This window comes from Coregonus lavaretus, assembly GCF_964263955.1.
Source record: "Coregonus lavaretus genome assembly, chromosome: 28".
Classification (NCBI taxonomy): Eukaryota; Metazoa; Chordata; class Actinopteri; order Salmoniformes; family Salmonidae; genus Coregonus; species Coregonus lavaretus.
In genome coordinates this window covers 3716272-3736163 of record NC_140015.1, presented here as the reverse complement: position 1 = coordinate 3736163, position 19892 = coordinate 3716272, and the positions used below count along the sequence as shown (strand labels likewise).

The window sequence follows — 19892 nt, the reverse complement described above, 5'->3', positions numbered from 1 at the left end:
TAGACCTGCACCAGGCTGGGAAGACTGAATCTGCAATAGGTAAGCAGCTTGGTTTGAAGAAATCAACTGTGGGAGCAATTATTAGGAAATGGAAGACATACAAGACCACTGATAATCTCCCTCGATCTGGGGCTCCACGCAAGATCTCACCCCATGGGGTCAAAATGATCACAAGAACGGTGAGCAAAAATCCCAGAACCACACGGGGGGACCTAGTGAATGACCTGCAGAGAGCTGGGACCAAAGTAACAAAGCCTACCATCAGTAACACACTACGCCGCCAGGGACTCAAATCCTGCAGTGCCAGACGTGTCCCCCTGCTTAAGCCAGTACATGTCCAGGCCCGTCTGAAGTTTGCTAGAGTGCATTTGGATGATCCAGAAGAGGATTGGGAGAATGTCATATGGTCAGATGAAACCAAAATAGAACTTTTTGGTAAAAACTCAACTCGTCGTGTTGGACAAAGAATGCTGAGTTGCATCCAAAGAACACCATACCTACTGTGAAGCATGGGGGTGGAAACATCATGCTTTGGGGCTGTTTTTCTGCAAAGGGACCAGGACGACTGATCTGTGTAAAGGAAAGAATGAATGGGGCCATGTATCGTGAGATTTTGAGTGAAAACCTCCTTCCATCAGCAAGGGCATTGAAGATGAAACGTGGCTGGGTCTTTCAGCATGACAATGATCCCAAACACACCGCCCGGGCAATGAAGGAGTGGCTTCGTAAGAAGCATTTCAAGGTCCTGGAGTGGCCTAGCCAGTCTCCAGATCTCAACCCCATAGAAAATCTTTAGAGGGAGTTGAAAGTCTGTGTTGCCCAGTGACAGCCCCAAAACATCACTGCTCTAGAGGAGATCTGCATGGAGGAATGGGCCAAAATACCAGCAACAGTGTGTGAAAACCTTGTGAAGACTTACAGAAAACGTTTGACCTGTGTCATTGCCAACAAAGGGTATATAACAAAGTATTGAGAAACTTTTGTTATTGACCAAATACCTATTTTCCACCATAATTTGCAAATAAATTCATTAAAAATCCTACAATGTGATTTTCTGGATTTTTTCCCCTCATTTTGTCTGTCATAGTTGACGTGTACCTATGATGAAAATTACAGGCCTCTCTCCTCTTTTTAAGTGGGAGAACTTGCAAAATTGGTGGCTGACTAAATACTTTTTTCCCCACTGTAAGTCAAAGTCTCAACACGGCCTTAAAATTTGAGGACAGGGTCCAGGCACCAAGATGATTTGGATGGACTCCGTCATCCCTGTAGAGCAGCTTCTGTTTCCAAATGGTGTCAAAGTTATCTACAAAACTTATGCCAAGAGCTGCAGTAGTCTTTTAGCCAGTTGTGTAATGCCAATAGCCTGCAGAATCTTTCGCTGCTGCGGCCCAGTGACGGCACAGCGCCTGAAATAATCGCCCGCTTTCTGGAGTCTTTCAGAGCTCGAATCAATTCTTTAAAATCCCATTTCAGCAGTTCTGAGCTAGCCCATAACATCCCACATGGACTACGGTAGGAAGCAGTCTAGTAATGTCCTGTCCTTGTGCCCCAGGATTGCATAGGGAACCAACACGTTTTCACCATACTGTTTTTCTGCCGACAATAACAGCTGGTGAAATGGCAGAGGAGATCTGGACATTTTGCGCCTCGAGTGGTTCAGGAGACCCCTTGAGGACCGATGGGAGGTGGGGCACAGTGGACCCGAGCCAGCCGTAGAATGCATTGTGGCTGACGAAGGGGCCAGAGCCTCAGGCACCTTCGAGGCCAGATGAGAGGGGGAGCACGGAGGATCAGGGTAGGGGACGATGGCGCGGGAAACTCCGAAGTCTGGATTGGGCTTCCCAAAGCCAAAGAAGCTCCATTCACCATAGGCCGCTGCCTTCCATTAGACTTACGGCGGGTAACGTGTTTCCATTGCTGTCTACTTTGCTTGCTAAGAGTAGACAGCTAGGACCTATAGTCCTCCGCAAGTAGGCAGTTGTCGGTCCACACTGTACCAGAAAAGAGGCATGGTAGACAAAACTCCTACAATGCAGGAAACGCTCGTCTCTTCCTCTGATCGAGGAGGCCTCAATGAGAAGAGACAGTAATTTATTCCCAGTCAAAGATGCATTCATCTCAAATCTGAGAAATCCAAGCAGGTATCTTCATTACCTTGATGGCTAGCAGCTTAGCAGTTCTGGTTAGCAGTTCTGATAAATTGACTAGGTGACATCTCCTTTACACAACAAATGAAGATAACTCCTAAACTCAAACAGGTAAACATGAACCTAAATGTATTCCGTGGTCATAGGACTCAATATTTTGATTTGCACCGATATCTGTGGGTTAGATTGTTGCTAATAAAATGTTACAGTGTAACAAAAACATATAACTGTGTAAGACAAACACTTTCAATAAGCCCACTCTGCTTCTCTTTTTTGTATTTTTTTGAATGACCTTTTAGGTTAAGCAACATAGTATATGGACTATAGCATGAATGCTTGGGTAGAAGGAGGGTCAGAGTGGAAGGGAGAGACAGAGATTCAAACTATCGTGGTTACTTTGGAAACTACGCTCACAGAAATACAAATGCTTAAAACCCCACTAACCGCTCATTTGGATTAGAAATGCTACATGTATTTATGTGTAGCTGTCCTCAATAGCTGAGTTGATGATGTAGGACTCTGGTTTGCCCACCAGAGTTCCCAATGTCCTTGGTAGAGTTTCTGGTCATAGAGGTGGTTAGAATGGATACTTCAGAGTACCCTGTAGTTCGTAGAGTTGATCTGTTAGAATAGAAACTTCAGATGTACCAGCGGTTGTCGGAGAGGGATTGTCCTTCCCAACTCATGTCTTGAGTGAAAGTTCTCTAGACGACTATACATGCCAGCTGCAGACTGAGATGCAAAATCACATTGTTATCTTCACAAAATTATTATTATACTTAATCATTCGTTTTATACAACAATTAGATGCAAACCTCATAACTGGGAAGTGTACAACCCCAGAGATACAGTTATGTTGTTCCACCATCTTTAATGACATCACAACATAGTAACGAATTTGACATGATTGTTCTTTAAGTCCCCACCGACTATTTCCCACATTATTTTAAGTAGGAATATTGTTTCATTATCCACTTTTGGATGTTGGAGTCTTAACGGGAAGGACTTCCTTTGTCTCACAGGGAAGTTCCCTCTCCCAATACTGCATGGCACGGAAAATAACGTTTCTGCAAGGAATTTACGACCGGTCATAAAACTGGTCCCCAGGAGACGGGGTGTTCAAACCTTTGCTTAGCCGGCATCTTTGATCCTCAGCCCATGAGAGCAAGTCATGACAATGTGTTTCCATCCCATTTTCAACTCTACCGATAGTTTTGTCACAAACTTAAATGGCTAATATGCCTACTTGGGTCTTGGCACATGCACTCTGTGGGTAGGTTAGTCTACATGATGAGATTATTTTGGATAAGAACATATTTTTATTTGTCAAACGGCAGTCAAGCATCGATCATCATGTAACCAGAATAAGACCCTTGACATTTATTGGAAAGCAGCATCAAGCTCATACCGTGTACTTTCAGCACCCTGTGATGTTCATCATAATTTATTTAATCTGTAGCCTAATAAACTGCATGGTTTCCCGAGTCGTAGTGGGAGGACCGCACACCATGTCATCCCTTGACTCCAAGTTCACTTCGATAAAATAGTTATTATGTCAATGTTTATGCATAAAGGCATTTCCACCGCCATTTCTTGAATAAATTATTTTACCGACACAAAAAGATCCCACCATGTCGAATGAACAAATTATTTGTCGCCATTTATAAAATCATACCGAAACTTCCTGTTTCAATCCCAGCTGTAGTTTTTTATGACTTTATGCGCATAAAAACTATGCATGGAAAAGTGGTTATAGTCACCCATATTTATTTTCTTGAATTACTGTTTTTTCTATTTATCTTCCATAAAGCTTCTTTAACTGAAGACACCAATATGTATACTATAAACACTAGAGTCAAAAACCAAAACCATCAAATTCACTGCTTTGTATTCAGGTAATTTCTTCCTGCCAAAGTCTCTGACTTGAACAAACCAAGGGACAACCTGTGACCCCTCTGGTTCTAAACTGAGAGACCAACTCCATTCACTAAGGCCATGGGCAGAAGCAACAAGCTCCATCTGATATGTAGCCAGCGAAAAGAGACTTGAAGCAACCACCACCAGGGACACGTGAACATCGACCACAACTTCAGCCAACTCGCTAAGAACACCATCTACGTTCCCCAAGGCCTCTTTGCCCAAACCCTGTGCACTCACTGGAGGGGAGCCATATCCTCCTCACTTTTCCCACCTTAATGGCCTACATGCTGCAGGAACTGTCAACCACTCCTTAACAACCGGAAGTGCCAAAACCGGAGGGTCTGGCTTTTCCACCAGTCACTTCTTAAAGCTCCTGATTCTCATTCCAAGCCACAGCCGTGTCACCCCGAAAACCCCAGACCGGGTCTTCCAGCGAATCTTCACTTACCTCAAAACATGACTGGGAAGAATCTCCTCTCTCCCATAGTTCACTGAGAGACGTGTCAGCTAAATCAAAACCTGACACCCAAATAACCTCATGGTCAGCCTGCTGAGTAACCACAACCTCCTCTACTGTGACAAAGAAGGTGTCAGCTAAAGGAACAAAAAACTCACTGACAAACTCTGACTTCAACAGATCACTTGATGAAACCAACTCATTTCTCAACCTACAAATAGAAAACCTAGTGTCTCAGTGTCACTCAACTCAACAAAGAACGTCTCCCCTAAATTGACACACGATTCAACCTCATCCTCAACCTGCAGAGGGCACACTACATCACATATCTCTGCCCATGTCTCCACTAGAATCACACAAGATTCACCTCCCTTACTAGGGAGAACCACACACAAATCATCCACTTACAAATCATCCTCCTCCCCATCTGGTTTTAGATCAGCACTCTTCTGAACATGAGTAACTTCACAAACTGGGGATACCTCAAAACTCTCCTTGCCTGATCATTTAAGGAAACTAGCTCATCACTCTGATCCCTGGAGGAAACTGGTTTAATGGCAGCTCTGTCTGATTGACTGGAAACACAAACGTTCTCCCCTCTATGCAGACCTTCACTCATCTGCTGTTTTAAGAGTGCTATTTCCTGTTCTAGCCTCACCATTTCCAACAAGTATTTTTCCTCCTGACTGCAATCCACCAGAACCGGCGGCAAGAGCTCACTCCACTTCTCCCATAACAGCACTGCAACATTGAACTTGTTCGACTTCTCTGCTATTTTAACCTCCACTGAGGTTCTGCCACCTGACATAACGGATCCCTAGTTAGCTTAAGAAAAGCACCACAATCATCTACCTCTGCACAAAACACTGCTGGCTCAAATGCCCCATTGTAAATATCAGTACGCCTAACCAAACCAATAGTCAGATAGCCACTATCTCACCGCCAACCAGCCAAGACATGCGCACACCAAGCCCCAGAGAGTCCTTCAGACTACCAAAACCATAGCCAAAACAGTCAACACAAAATGTTCCGGCCCTCGAGCAAAACACCTCATCAGCCCTACAGTAGCTAACGACTACCAGCTGCAAACAATTGACTACCACACCAAACATTTCTGTTGACCAGAAAACCATCAGCTATCTGGTTGATAGAGCACTTCTGGACAGGAAGTCAGCTACAGTACATGTAGTTCTTTGCCTTATACAGTGCATTCGGAAAGTATTCAGACCCCTTCACTTTATCCACATTTTGTTACGTTACAGTCTTATTCTAAAATGGATTTAATAAAACATTTCCTCATCAATCAACACACAATACCCCATAATGACAAAGCGAAAACAGGTTTTTAGACATTTTTGAAAATGTATTAAAAATAAAAAACAGAAATACCTTATTTACTTAAGTATTCAGACCCTTTGCTATGAGACTCGAAATTGAGCTCAGGTGCATCCTGTTTCCATTGATCATCCTTGAGATGTTTCTACAACTTTATTGGAGTCCACCTGTGGTAAATTCAATTGATTGGACATGATCTGGAAAGGCATATATCTGTCAATGTAAGGTTCCACAGTTGACAGTGCATGTCAGAGCAAAAACCAAGCCATGAGGTCGAAGGAATTGTCCGTAGAGCTCCGAGACAGGATTGTGTTGAGGCACAGATCTGGGGAAGGGTAGCAAAAACTTCCTGCAGCATTGAAGGTCCCAAAGAAAACAAAGGCCTCCATCATTCTTAAATGGAAGAAGTTTGGAACCACCAAGACTCTTCGTAAAGCTGGCCGCCCGGCCAAACTGAGCAATCGGGGGAGAAGGGCCTTGGTCAGGGAGGTGACCAAGAACCCGATGGTCACTCTGACAGATCTCCAGAGTTCCTCTGTGGAGATGGGAGAAACTTCCAGAAGGACAACCATCTCTGCAGCACTCCACCAATCAGGCCTTTATTGTAGAGAGGCCATACGGAAGCCACTCCTCAGTAAAAGGCACATGACAGCCCGCTTGGAGTTTGCCAAAAGGCACCTAAAGGACTCTCAGACCATGAGAAATAACGTTCTCTGGTCTGATGATGCCAAGATTGAACTCTTTGTCCTGAATGCCAAGCGTCACGTCTGGAGGAAACCAGACAGCGCTCATCACCTGGCCAATACCATCCCCACGGTGAAGCATGGTGGTGGCAGCATCATGCTGTGGAGATGTTTTTGTTGTGGAAATTCATCACTATACTTTATTAACAATCAAAGTTCTTACAGAATTTTTGTTGAATCAAAGGAAGCTGGTCTGCAGAGTAGCCTAGCCTCTCCCACTCTCTCTCCATCTTATATAGTGCCCTCCACACACTTTAGCTTTAAAATCCCTCCCTCTTCAGTTTTCCGCTCTTTTATTGCTCCGCCCACTCCCTTTGTCTATGGTGGCGGCTAAATTCGACTTTCATTCAGTTCAGAATCAATATTAATACACTCTATCAATCCCTTATCTTGCAAAAACACTCATGTTTAGTTTAAACTCTGTTCAACCCCGGCTCTCCCGGGCTTGACCTGAAGACCGATTGTTGGACATGACAGGTCCCTAAATCCTTGAAACATACACAAACCCCCACACACACACAGTGAAATTATCCAATTAAGTTCCTGGCCCAATAACAAAGAACTCCAACTCTATGTTTGTGATTAACCCAGTTTTATCTCATAGTCCACTAAAAAATCTCCATCATTTTTCAGCAGCAGGGACTGGGAGACTAGTCAGGAAAGATGATCAGAGCAAAGTACAGAGAGATCCTTGATGAAAACCTGCTCCAGAGCGCTCAGGACCTCAGACTGCGGCGAAGGTTCACCTTCCAACATGACAACAACCCTATGCACACAGCCAAGACAACACAGGAGTGGCTTCGGGTCTCTGAATGTCCTTGAATGGCCCAGCTAGAGCCCGGACCTGAGCCTGATCAAACATCTCTGGAGAGACCTGAAAATAGCTGTGTAGCGACGCTCCCCGTCTAACCTGACAGAGCTTGAGAGGATCTGCAGAGAAAAATGGGAGAAACTCCCCAAATACAGGTGTGCCAAGCTTTTAGCGTCATACCCAAGAAGACTCTAGGCTGTAATCGCTGCCAAAGGTGCTTCAACAAAGTATGAGTAAAGGGTCTGAATACTTATGTAAATGTAATATTTCAGTTTTACATTTTTTATATATTTGCTAAAATGTCTGACAACCTGTTTTTGCTTTGTCATTATGGGGTATTGTGTGTAGACTGATGAAGGGGAAAAAACAATTTAATCAATTTTAGAATAAGGCTGTAACGTCACAAAATGTGGAAAAAGTCAAGGGGTCTGAATACTTTCCAAATGCACTGTATGTGGTCATTAAGGCCATATTGTTCTTCAAGATGTTCAAAGGTTCATAGGTGACCAGCAGGGTCAAATAATAATCACAGTGGTTATAGAGGGTGCAACAGGTCAGCACCTCAGGAGTAAATGTCAGTTGGCTTTTCATAGCCGATCATTCAGAGGTTGAGAGGTCGATACAGAGAGTGGAGAAACGAAACAGCAGGTCCCGGGATAAGGTAGCATGTCCGGTGAACAGGTCAGTGTTCCATAGCTGCAGGCATAACAGCAGAAACTAGAGCAGCAGCACAACCAGGTGGACTGGGGAGTCATCAGGCTAGGTAGTCCTGAGGCATGGTCGTAGGGTTCAGGTCCTCCGGGAAGGCGGGGGAGAGCATACTTAAGATCACACAGGACACCAGATAAGACAGGAGAATTACACCAGCATATATACTGGAGACTGAGACGGGGGGGGTCAGGGGATTCATTTATCGGTTTTAATTGCAAGTCAAGGTCAGAGGTAATTTCCTCACTAACAATCACCTCTTTCTGTTGTCGGGTGTTGAGAGCCGCCATGTTCCCACAGGTGAATTGTGAATGGACAGAATATGCCAGCAGCTGGAGGGAAATAGACCTGCTATTGTTCCTTGTAAAACAGTGAACGTCCCACACCTGAATGTGATGTTGAAAATTCTTTGAAAATAAGTCTGTTAATTCATAGTTATTTTGCAAAAGAAAGCCACGTTTCAATGCATGTCACTGGAACCGGAAGTGAGCCACCTAGCTGCACTGATTCTTTCTATGTGTTAATAGAGCCCCACAGTGGAGGTGTCATAATACCCATTAAACCTAGCCGTCAAATAGGAAGATGGTTCCAATCGTTTTTCCACCATTCATTTTTCCCATAGGGGATTTTAGAAACACTTAAAATAAGGGCTCATGTAGGCTTACCTTGGCGTGAGGTTTTGATAACCATGTAAACCTCTCTTAGACAAGGTGACTTTTATCAGTAGACTCACTGAATAAATGTGTTTGGCACAGGATAAAGATGAAACGATCTGCTGCCGCTAACCAAAGCCAAGGGATACTGAAGTTCCTGAAAAGGTTAGTCAGGCAGTTTTTTAGTCAAGTAATCTTTTATTTCCAACTCTGGTGATTATTTACTTAAAAATAAAAAACCTACAAAACACGTTTGTCCAACCATAACAGATGGATGGCTAATACAGAAAGAATGAATTTATGGATTCTAGCTACATCAACCATAGCTTTCACATATACAGAGACAGGCAGCTATCATGGCAGCAGTCTTTTTTTGACTAGCTAGTGACACCTACTGATATGAACTGGTAATGCAAATTTGGTTAGAATACATTAACATTTCAGTCATTTAGCAGATGCTCTTATCCAGAGCGACTTACAGTTAGTGAGTGCATACATTTTCATACTGACCCCCCGTGGGAATCGAACCCACAACCCTGGCGTTGCAAACGCCATGCTCTACCAACTGAGCTACACGGGACCATAGAGTGCAATAGAATGATTGACATTCAATAAAATCTACTTCATGAAAAGGGGGATATTATTTTCAAAGAAAATGTTGAAAGCAGTTGATTTAATGACTGAATATATGGATTTTACAGGCAATCAGTTCCTACAGTGAGCCCCAGAAAACAAACCTCTGTTGGGCCAGGACAACAACAATAGGTTAGTGGTTTTGCGCATGAAAAAAAAGTTATTACAAAGTCTACTGTGTTAAATGTAACTCTGCCTTACATAAATCTTATACAATGAATAATTGCAGAAGAGCACTGTAATCAGATGAACAAATAATAGGTTTTATGTCATAAAATGTAAACCTGTCTTTTTTATTTTTCAAAGTCCATTGCTAAAAAAATGTTATAGAGGGGAAATAAATATATATTTAAAGACATTGTAACCATTCTTTGAATAACGCTCATCCCTGCGATAGTAGTTCACTAAACTACAGAGTATGTTGTCCATTGAAGTTGTTGTCTCTGGCTCTTTTGAAATCAGATTCAGAATGAGTAAGAGCAAGGTTTGTGGTAGTTTGAAAGAGTTTGATCTACCTTAGGCCAGGAGCGTTTCCAATTCGCATAACCTGACAAGAAACCCCCCAGTCCTATAGTCATAGCACAGATGAAAAGGGAAGCTATCTAAAATAATAATATTTTGTCATGGCCTACGAATAGGACACAGAGTTATACCTGACCAGGTCATGAGATCAGGAAACACTCTAGGCCCTAGAAAAGACACTTACAAATTTTGCCACACCACTTTCAAACCTGTGGTGCCACCTCTGGCTAATGAGGTGCAGTTCGAGAACGATTAGTTATTTTTAATGACTCGAGAGTCATGAACTCATTATATATTTTTTCCTGAGTGACTCATTTTAATAATAAAATAATAATATGCCATTTAGCAGACTTAGTTGTTAGTTTGACCTACTGGCCGCAATGAATTATACAGCAAGATTAATATGCGATCCTCTGGTGGTGTGCTCCGACCAACAACTGTCTGTCACATGCGCTCAGGCAAAATAGATCATGCTGCAGGCAGCATAGAGAATAAAAATATGTTTATAACTGATAAATGATCGCATGGTGCAAGACTGAATGCAATTAATTGATTATTGAATGTTATGATGGACACAGTTTTGTAGAACCAAAACATAAACAGCCTCTGCTCAACAAATTTGAGAACGAATCGTATGGGGTGCTGCAGTTCGAACAATACTGTGCTTATTACCTTCATGGCAGTAAAGCAATGCATTCCACCAAGACTCGTTCACAATCTAGTCCGGTTGCGGCCAACCTAGACCTTGTTTCAAATGTACCAAGAAATAATGGTATTTGTATGCCTAGCAATCAACAAATGTACATTGTTTAAAGCATGCTTTTACAGTCTCACTCAAAAATTACAGCTTAGGGTTGCAAAGGCAGTGATTCCTATGTTGAAGATGTAAAGAATATTTGCAGGTCTGTGGTGTGTAATGAGGAGCAACCAGATGCAGCACTTGACACATTTATGAAATGTCTTATTCCAGTTGCTAATAAGCATGCATCCATTAAGAAAACGACTGCAAAAACTGTAAATCCCCATGGATTGATGAGGAATTGGAAAATGGTATGGTTGAGAGGGATGAGGCAAAATTAATGGCAAATAAGCCTGGCTGCACAGCTGATTGGCAAACGTACTGTACAGAAAATTGAGAAATCATGTGAACAAAAAGAAGAAGAAACTGTACTATGAAACCAAGATCAACGATATGAAGAATGATAGTAAAAAGCTTTGGAGCACCTTAAATGACATTTTGGGAAAAAAGGCAAACTCCGCTCCATCATTCATTGAATCAGATGGCTCATTCATCACAAAACCCACTGATATTGCCAACTACTTTAATTATTTTTTCATTGGCAAGATTAGCAAACTTGGGTATGACATGCCAACAACAAATTCTGAACCTACACATCCATGCATAACTGATCAAATTATGAATGAAAGCGTTGACATTTTGAATTCTGTAAAGTGAGTGTGGAAGAGGTGAAAAACGTGTCAGCGGACGGACGATATTGCAACTCCTATTTGCCATCTCTTCAATCTAACCCTACAGGAAAGTGTGCGCCCTCAGCCCTGGAGGGAAGCAAAAGTCATTCCACTACCCAAGAATAGCAAAGCAACCTTTACTGGCTCAAACGGCCGACCAATCAGCCTGTTACCAACCCTTAGTAAACTATTTCACAGTAAACAAATTAACAACAGATTTTCAGCACGCTTATAGGGAAGGGCATTCAACATGTACAGCATTTACACAAATTACTGATGATTGGCTGAGAGAAATTGATAATAAAAAGATTGTGGGAGCTGTTTTGTTAGACTTCAGTAGAGCTTTTGACATTATTGATCATAATCTGCTGCTGGAAAGAACGTAAGTGTTATGGCTTTACACCCCTGCTATATTGTGAATCTAGAGTTACCCGTGTTCTTTAATGGAAGCCTCTCCAACATAATCTAGGTAGAGTCAGGCATTCCCCAGAGCATCTGTTTAGGCTCCATATTTGTTCAATCTTTACTAATGACCTGCCACTGGACCTGAGTAATGTCTGTGTGTCTATGTAAACTGATGACTCAACACTATACACATAAGCTACCACAGCAGGTGAAATCACTGCAACACCTAAGAGCTGCAGTCAGTTTCAGAATGGGTGGCAAGAAATAAGTTAGTCCTAAATACATGTATTTCAAAAACTAAAGGCATTGTATTTGGGACATAACATTAAAACAAAACCCTAAACCTCAACTAAATATTGTAATGAATAATGTGCAAATTTAACAAGTTGAGGAGACTAAACTTCTTGGAGTTACCCTGGATTGTAAACTGGCATGGTCAAAACTAGGGGTGTAACGATCCATCTACTACATCGATGTATCGATTTATATTCCTATGATCCAACTACATCGATCTGTGCTCGGCGAGTTGGCCTTTTGGACAACATATATCAATCTAACATAGTTTTAAAATGTAATAAATCGATTGTATCGATACTAGGAAATAACCCATTGGATTTAAGCACGTCAGACTTTATATGGATGTTTTTTCTTAGCACTTTTAATGATAAAGGCTTTAAACATTACTCGATTCAGTCTGCCTATCCGTGACGTCATCGCCCCGCGCCAGCAGCAGCGCAAAGGCGCAAAGACAACAAAACATAGCATGGCGGACGACAGAGGAGAAGCCGACGAGCGAGAAATTATCAAGCCACCATTGCGGTCCTTACAAGAAACAGGAATCTATGAAACTTCACCTGCACTGTCCAGTATCCAGGTATTTATTTCAGTCACACTGGTTGAATTTTTGGCTAAAAGGTTACTGAATCGATTTCAAGTCACTGAATCGTTTCGGATCGTATCGTTCTAAATGAACCAATATCGTCCTTGAATCGTATCGACAACCACGAATCGTGATACAAATCGAATCGTTGTTAAAACGAATCGATACACCCCTAGTCAAAACATATTGATACAACAGTAGCTAAGATGGGGAGACATCTGTCCATAATAATAATAATAAGTCATTTAGCAGACGCTTTTATCCAAAGCGACTTACAGTCATGCGTGCATACATTTTTACGTATGGGTGGTCCTGGGGATCGAACCCACTACCCTGGCGTTACAAGCGCCATGCTCTACCAATTGAGCTACAGAGGACCACAAGCACTGCTCTGCCATCTTAACGCAGGTTCTACAGGCCCTTGTTTTGTCGCACCTGGACTACTGTCCAGTCGTGTGGTCAGGTGCCACAAAGAGGGACTTAGGAAAATTACAATTGGCCCAGAACCGGGCAGCATGGCTGGCCCTTAAATGTACACAGAGAGCTAACATTATTATGCATGTCAATCTCTCATGGCTCAAAGTAGAGGAGAGATTGACTTCATCACTACTTGTATTTGTGAGAAGTATTGACATGTGAATGCACCAAGCTGTCGGTTTAAACTACTAGCACACAACTCAGAAACCCATGCATACCTCACAAGACATGCCACCAGAGGTCTCTTCACAATCCCCAAGTCCAGAACAGACTATGGGAGGTGCACAGTACTACATAGAGCCATGACTACATGGAACTCAATTCCAAATCAAGTAACTCATGCAAGCAGTAAAATCTGATTTAAAAAACTGTGAAGAGACACACACACACATGCATGATAACATACACACTACAGACACACACACATGGATTTTGTGTTGTAGATGTGGTAGTAGAGTAGTGGCCTGAGGGCAAACACTTAATGTGTTGTGAAATCTGTTTTTAATTGTAATCTTGTTTTTATTGTATATAACTGCCTTAATTTTGCTGGACCCCAGGAAGAGTAACTGCTGCCTTGACAGCAGCTAATAGGGCTCCATAACAATTACAATACAAATACAACGGGAGGGTATATTACTGAAGATGTTGGTAAATTCAGGAGTATGGAAATTGTCATGCTGCTCTGGGCATTACCAACTCAAATGAACGAAGAGAACTGTGCCATAACAGCTGGCTCATGGATTTACCGAGCAGGGCGCAACGGTTTGATTGACGCCTAGGCCATCTAATGATACACTTTTGAAATGTGCAGGGTCAAGTAAAGGCTACATCAACTGTAGTTACCCATTTCACTCTGTTATGGACCTAGAGTTGACGGTTGGACCCTGAATTGACATGGCACTATTACAAGATATGGTGAAGGACACCCTCTGTGGTCAGAGGTAATGTCCTTTATAAATCTCATGTTAACTTTTCCCTATTGTTATGACCAAAGTCAATAGTAAGTCTACAATTCAGTATTAAATCATTTCCACAGCGAAAACAAAGAATGCAACTAGCATATGTATTAAGAAACAGAAAGTGAATCCAGCGCAAAAGGTTTTATTCGGTGCAGATTAAAAATGACTAGTTACACTTAGATGACCCGTGTACTGGGTATTGAGATGCTCAGTAAGACAGAGCAAAGCACCTGAATAGACTGATACAACATCAAATTACTCCAGGTGGCAACACTTAGAAAACATCAGCAACAACTTGTGACTTTTTTACATAATTGTTTTACAAGATGCCTTCCCTCCAAAATCAAATAGTGTTGTCAACAAAACAAACTCAATGTTACAGCTGTGTTGCACTGCGCAGTACCAGTTTAACGCTCTGCCCTCCCTAGAAATGTAAAGCCAGTAGGATATCTCAGAGAAGCCAGGAGTCCTGGTCTGAGGCTGGAGGCTGTAGCCTGGATGTGGTTTAGCTCTGGCCTTCCAGGGTGTGCTTGTCAAACAGGTACTCGGCCATCTTGTTTTTGACAGCATCCATCTTAGTGAGGTTGGTGACGTGGTCGCCCAGCTTCTTAATGGCCTCCACCTGTTCATTCAGGTAGTGGGACTCCAGGAAGTCACACAGCTAAAGGAGGAAAACACAGGTCAGACAAGAGAATGCCTACAGACACTACTGTAGATGCAGTAACACACAGGAGCCTGGTGGTAATGACATAAGGGCAGATAACTAACTCAATGAGGTGTTTGCAGCGGTCCCGACTCCTGCATGAGCTGCATTTTGTCTGTGTAAAGTGTGTGCATCCTGTTTGTGTGCATCTGTGGGCTATTGTGTTTGGGTGAAGAGGCAGGTCACACGAGCCTGTGTCATTAGTTAGCAGAGCTACAACAACCTGATCAGCTCCTGGGACAGTACAGTGGCAGTATTCTATGTGATGTACATTAATGTGTGTGGTTCCACCATAACATGGGGGACATTACTTACATGAGGGTCGACCTTGTCGGTGGCAAGTTTGTGCAGGTCCAGCAGGGCCTGGTTGACTGTCTTCTCCAGCTGCAGAGCAAACTGCATGGCCTCCAGGCCATTGCCCCACTCATCACGATCTGGCTTCTACACAGGACAGAGGGAACACAGGAGGGTTAGGGAGTTCTAGCATAAGTATTTCTATGCATGACTAAAAGTCGACATTTAAAAATCAGTATATCTGGCACAAAACTGGAACCAATGGGGTCAATTCATCCTGTCACAAGAACAACTACATATGCTCAGGTTTATGAAGCACATATAAATGGGTCCGGTGTGGCTCAGTTGGTAGAGCATGGCGCTTGCAATGCCAAAGGTTGTGGGTTCACCTCCTGCTGGGGCCACCTATACGTAAAATGTATACCGGCCAGTATTAGGTAACCACCCAGTTCACAAAAATGGATCGCTCCTACAGACTGAGTCACGTGGCCGTAGCTTGCGATATAAAGCAGGCATTGAGGCAGTCAGTTACTGTTTGATTGGATGGGCAAAACGAGCGACCTGAGCGTGGTATGAAAGTCGTTGCCAGCATCTCAGAAACGTCCGCCCTCCTGTGTTCTCACGCACAACAGTATTAAGGGTTTAACAAGAATGGTGGACAAACAAAAAACATCCAGTCAGTGGCAGTCCTGTGGGCGAAAACAGCTCGTTGATGAGAGGTCGAAGGAGAATGGCAAGAACTGCTAACAGGCGGGCCAAAAATGGACAAATAACAGCGCATCTCGGAACGCACAACTCGTCGATCCTTGTCACGGATGGGCTATTGCAGCAGATGCCCACACCGGGTTCCACTCCTATCAGCTAAAAACAATAACAAGAGGCTCCAGTGGACAATTGAGTGGAAAAACATCACCTGGAACACGACAGCGAGTTCAGTTTACTTTACTGCCAGTCCACAGACCTCAACCAAATAGAGAATCTTTGGGATGAGATGGAACGGGCTGTTCGCAGCATGAATATACCGCCATACAATCTGCAGCAACTGCCTGATGCCATCGCATCAGCATGGACCAACATCCCTGTGGAACCTTGTAAAATGCAGGCAGTTCTGGAGGCAAAGGGGGGTGGGGTCAGAGTAGATGGGTGTACCTAATACATTTAACCCCTTCACTACTTGTTTATTTTGTACTGACTATGCACACGCCAACACTACATACGCTCACTCACACAAAACACACGCATATTGAGGCCACACATCCTGATTGCTTTGTCACCTTTACCCCTACCTACATGTACATACTGTATTACCTCAACTACCTCGTACCCCTGCACATTGTCTCGGGAACTGGTACTTCTTGTATATAGCCTCGTTATTATTTTTGTGTTACCATTTCCTTTTTTATTTAGCAAATATTTTTCCTTTTTAACTCTGCATTGTTGGGGATGCGCTCGTAAGTTAGCATTTCACTGTAAAGTCTACACCTGTTGTATTCGGCGCATGTGACCAATATAATTTAATTTGAAACTGGCCAGTGAGTGAATATTATATTAACATTGGGAGAGTTTGATAGTGGCTCGAGTTACACCCCTCATGCTCTTTCAGTTCAGTGGTTATGAAGGAATGGAGGCAGTGTGTTTAGAACTAAGCAGTCAAGACATTATCTCCTCTGGCCACCTTGCTGTAATACCAGGGTAGCCACACAGGGCGTGCCTTACAATGAACTCAGTATTAACATGAATGATTACTCATCAAAACAAGTTGAAGTCTACAGTATTAGAAAAAATATTATTTCTGTCTTTTTTTCCCATAGATTATAGATCAACCACTTGGTTCCAGGTCGAACCTTTTCAACCGAGATAGAATCCTTTAAGAACAATTTCTACCAGAGAACCCTCGTTTCTGAAGAATTTGAAGTTTTTTTGTTGTTGCGCAGTATACAACTTGTGTGTTTCGACGCTCAGGGACCTCACCTTGATGTCCTGGAGGAAAATGCGTCCACCTCTCTTGTTCTGGAAGGAAAGCAGCTTGTCGGCGTGCTCGCGCTCCTCGTCGCTGTTCTCCTTGAAGAAATGAGCGAAGCCAGGCAGAGCCACATCGTCACGGGAGAAATAGAAAGCCTGGGTGGATAGACACAAAAGTGTGGTTAGAAAGACATGTCAAACATGACTCAGCACTCTGTTATTGTGGCATCTAAACTTGATTGACACAGCAATATGATCCTGAAACTCATTAGCCTACTTAGTAATTTGCCAATTAACCTATCAAGGAGGAGTTACACTTTGTCCTAGGATAGATTTATCAGATTTATTTGAATGATAGGTCTACCTGAAGGCTGTTATTTGCCTAGGCCTACAGAAAAGTCAGACGAAAAAAAAAGACTAGGTAGAGCAACAAAATGGTCAGCTTGGTAGCCAATTGCAGTCTCCTTACCATCGAAGTGTAGGTGTAAGAGGCAAACATCTCCATGTTGATCATCCGGTTGATGGCAGCTTCGCAATCGCGGTGATAGTTCTGGCGGACCTGAGACACCATTTTGGCAGATTTTCTCCTTTTATATCAAAATGAACGGTACAAAAATAGAGTTACTTACACTATTTTACTATTAGAGTTCTAGTAAGTGTTACGTTATCAATCCAGAATGTTATATAGGGCAGAAGAGTTCCGTTCAATCACTGTTGAAGCAAGAACTTCTTCATGCGTCTTCCCAGAGATGTGGAGGTGAAGAAGCCTTGTTCGCTCTATTTATTGTTCCAAACGGAATGCGTCAGTGAAATCGACCCTCACAGAGCGCAGCCAATCACGTTTAGAATTTCAACAGAAAAGAGGCGGATCATTTGATGACGATCTCACTCATATGCATGACCTAAAGCAAAGATGATGTATTATATTGACAAGATAGCCGAGTGACCGCTCTAACAATGGAAATATATGTGCTCTATGATTGAAGACAGGCATGATCAGGTGGGACCATTCTAGCCTATGAGAGGGCAGGTACGCGTGTGAACAACAGGCACAACTAAACGTAGTTTTTCTCAAAGTTGCCAGAATGCCACGTGCATCCACATATATCAGTACATTTGTAAAAGCTTAAACATTACGAAACTTCTATTCGATAAAAAGCCTCAGGTAATTCTACACTCTCATAAACGGGTTTATCTCACGCGGACAGATTTAGGGTTCGGTAAATCCTCTCGCTTCCACCTCTTCATCTCAGCCTGAAGAAATCAATGTTCATTACAAAGTAACATTTTATTGGTAACATCTGAAAAAGTAGTATCAACCAAAAGCAGTGCTACAGCTCAGGTCTAACTACAGCGGCTATTGTTGCAAAATGTGTGTGTTTTATATTCTTAGAAGAAAATAGGAAGAATTTGAACATTAATTCTAATAATAGGCTAATTGAGAAATAGCCTAGGTCTACATTTTATTTAGGCTATAAAAGGAATTTAACTTTGCTCCTCTATGACTGTGACGCAGTTCTGTAAACGTCTGTTTCATTCTCTAAGAGCACATGTTTCAATAGCATATGTAGCCTAATTATTTACCTTTTTCAGAATGCAGTCAAAAGAAAAACTGCAGGGTTTATCACACTTTAAAAAATATATCAATTCAATTTGAAGTATAGGAATAGAGTACGTGGAGAGCGACAGAAATGTTGGCTTTTGTAGAAAAGGAATTTGATGATACACCTTTTGGTTTCAAATGACATATTGTCAAAGTTGATCACATTAGCCTCCAAATAACTACACAAAATCACTAGCTACATACATCTAACCATACACATGTTATTAAGCTAAAACTGTGAAGTGGAAAACAGTTATCAGCTAATGAAAATTAAAATATACAGTAATAAGGTAACCTTCCTAACAACAGGAAAACGCTCATCCAGAGGCAGCGCTCCTAGTGGCCGGGGACTTGAATGCAGGGAAACTCAAATCCGTTCTACATAATGTCTACCAGCATGTTAAATGTGCAACCAGAGGAAAAAAAACTCTACACCACCTTTACTCCACACACAGAGACGCATACAAAGCTCTCCCTTGCCCTCCATTTGGCAAATCTGACCATAACTCTATCCTTCTGATTCCTGCTTATAAGCAAAAACCAAAGCAGGAAGCACCAGTGACTCGGTTAATAAAAAAGTGGTCAGATGACGCAGATGCTATTACAGACTACAAAGGGAAGCACAGCCGCGAGCTGCCCAGTGACACAAGACTTCCAGACGAGCTAAACCACTTCTATGCTCGCTTCGAGGCAAGCAACACTGAAGCATGCATGAGAGCACCAGCTGTTCCGGATGACTATGTGATCACGCTCTCCGTAGCCAATGTGAGTAAGACTTTTAAGCAGGTCAACATTCACAAGGCCGCAGGGCCAGACGGATAACCAGGACGTGTAACCAGGACGCACTCCGAGCATGTGCTGACCAACTGGCAAGTGTCTTCACCAACATTTTCAACATGTCCCTGACTGAGTCTGTAATACCAACATGTTTCAAGCAGACCACCATAGTCCCCGTGACCAAGGACACTAAGATAACCTGCCTAAATGACTACCGACCCGTAGCACTGACGTCTGTAGCCATGAAGTGCTTCGAAAGGCTGGTCATGGCTCACATCAACACCATTATCCCAGAAACCCTAGACCCACTCCAATTTGCATACCGCCCCAACAAATCCACAGATAATGCAATCTCTATTGCACTCCACACTGCCCTTTCCCACCTGGACAAGAGGAACACCTACGTGAGAATGCTATTCGTTGACTACAG

General features: G+C 42.7%; 1 protein-coding gene across 1 annotated transcript; it reads right to left on the bottom strand.

Moving 5' to 3' along the window:
• Positions 1 to 14249: 14249 nt before the first annotated feature.
• LOC311104353 (ferritin, middle subunit-like) lies at positions 14250 to 17947 on the bottom strand. The gene is made up of 4 exons (XM_084146168.1): positions 17552 to 17947; positions 17092 to 17238; positions 15142 to 15267; positions 14250 to 14784 (listed from the first exon to the last, which is right to left on the bottom strand). Exons 1-4 carry the CDS (start codon positions 17651 to 17653, stop codon positions 14629 to 14631), a joined length of 531 nt encoding a protein of 176 aa, XP_084002294.1. The 5' UTR covers positions 17654 to 17947; the 3' UTR covers positions 14250 to 14628.
• Between the last annotated feature and the right edge of the window lie 1945 nt (positions 17948 to 19892).

Bases quoted from the DNA above. Each gene is read 5' to 3' on its own strand.
- LOC311104353 (XM_084146168.1), bottom strand. From the start codon at position 17,653: ATGGTGTCTCAGGTCCGCCAGAACTATCACCGCGATTGCGAAGCTGCC. The intron at 17,239-17,551 runs GTAAGGAGACTG...CTATCCACCCAG, and splicing joins CTTACACCTACACTTCGATG to GCTTTCTATTTCTCCCGTGA. The intron at 14,785-15,141 runs GTAAGTAATGTC...TTCCTCCTTTAG, and splicing joins CCGACAAGGTCGACCCTCAT to CTGTGTGACTTCCTGGAGTC.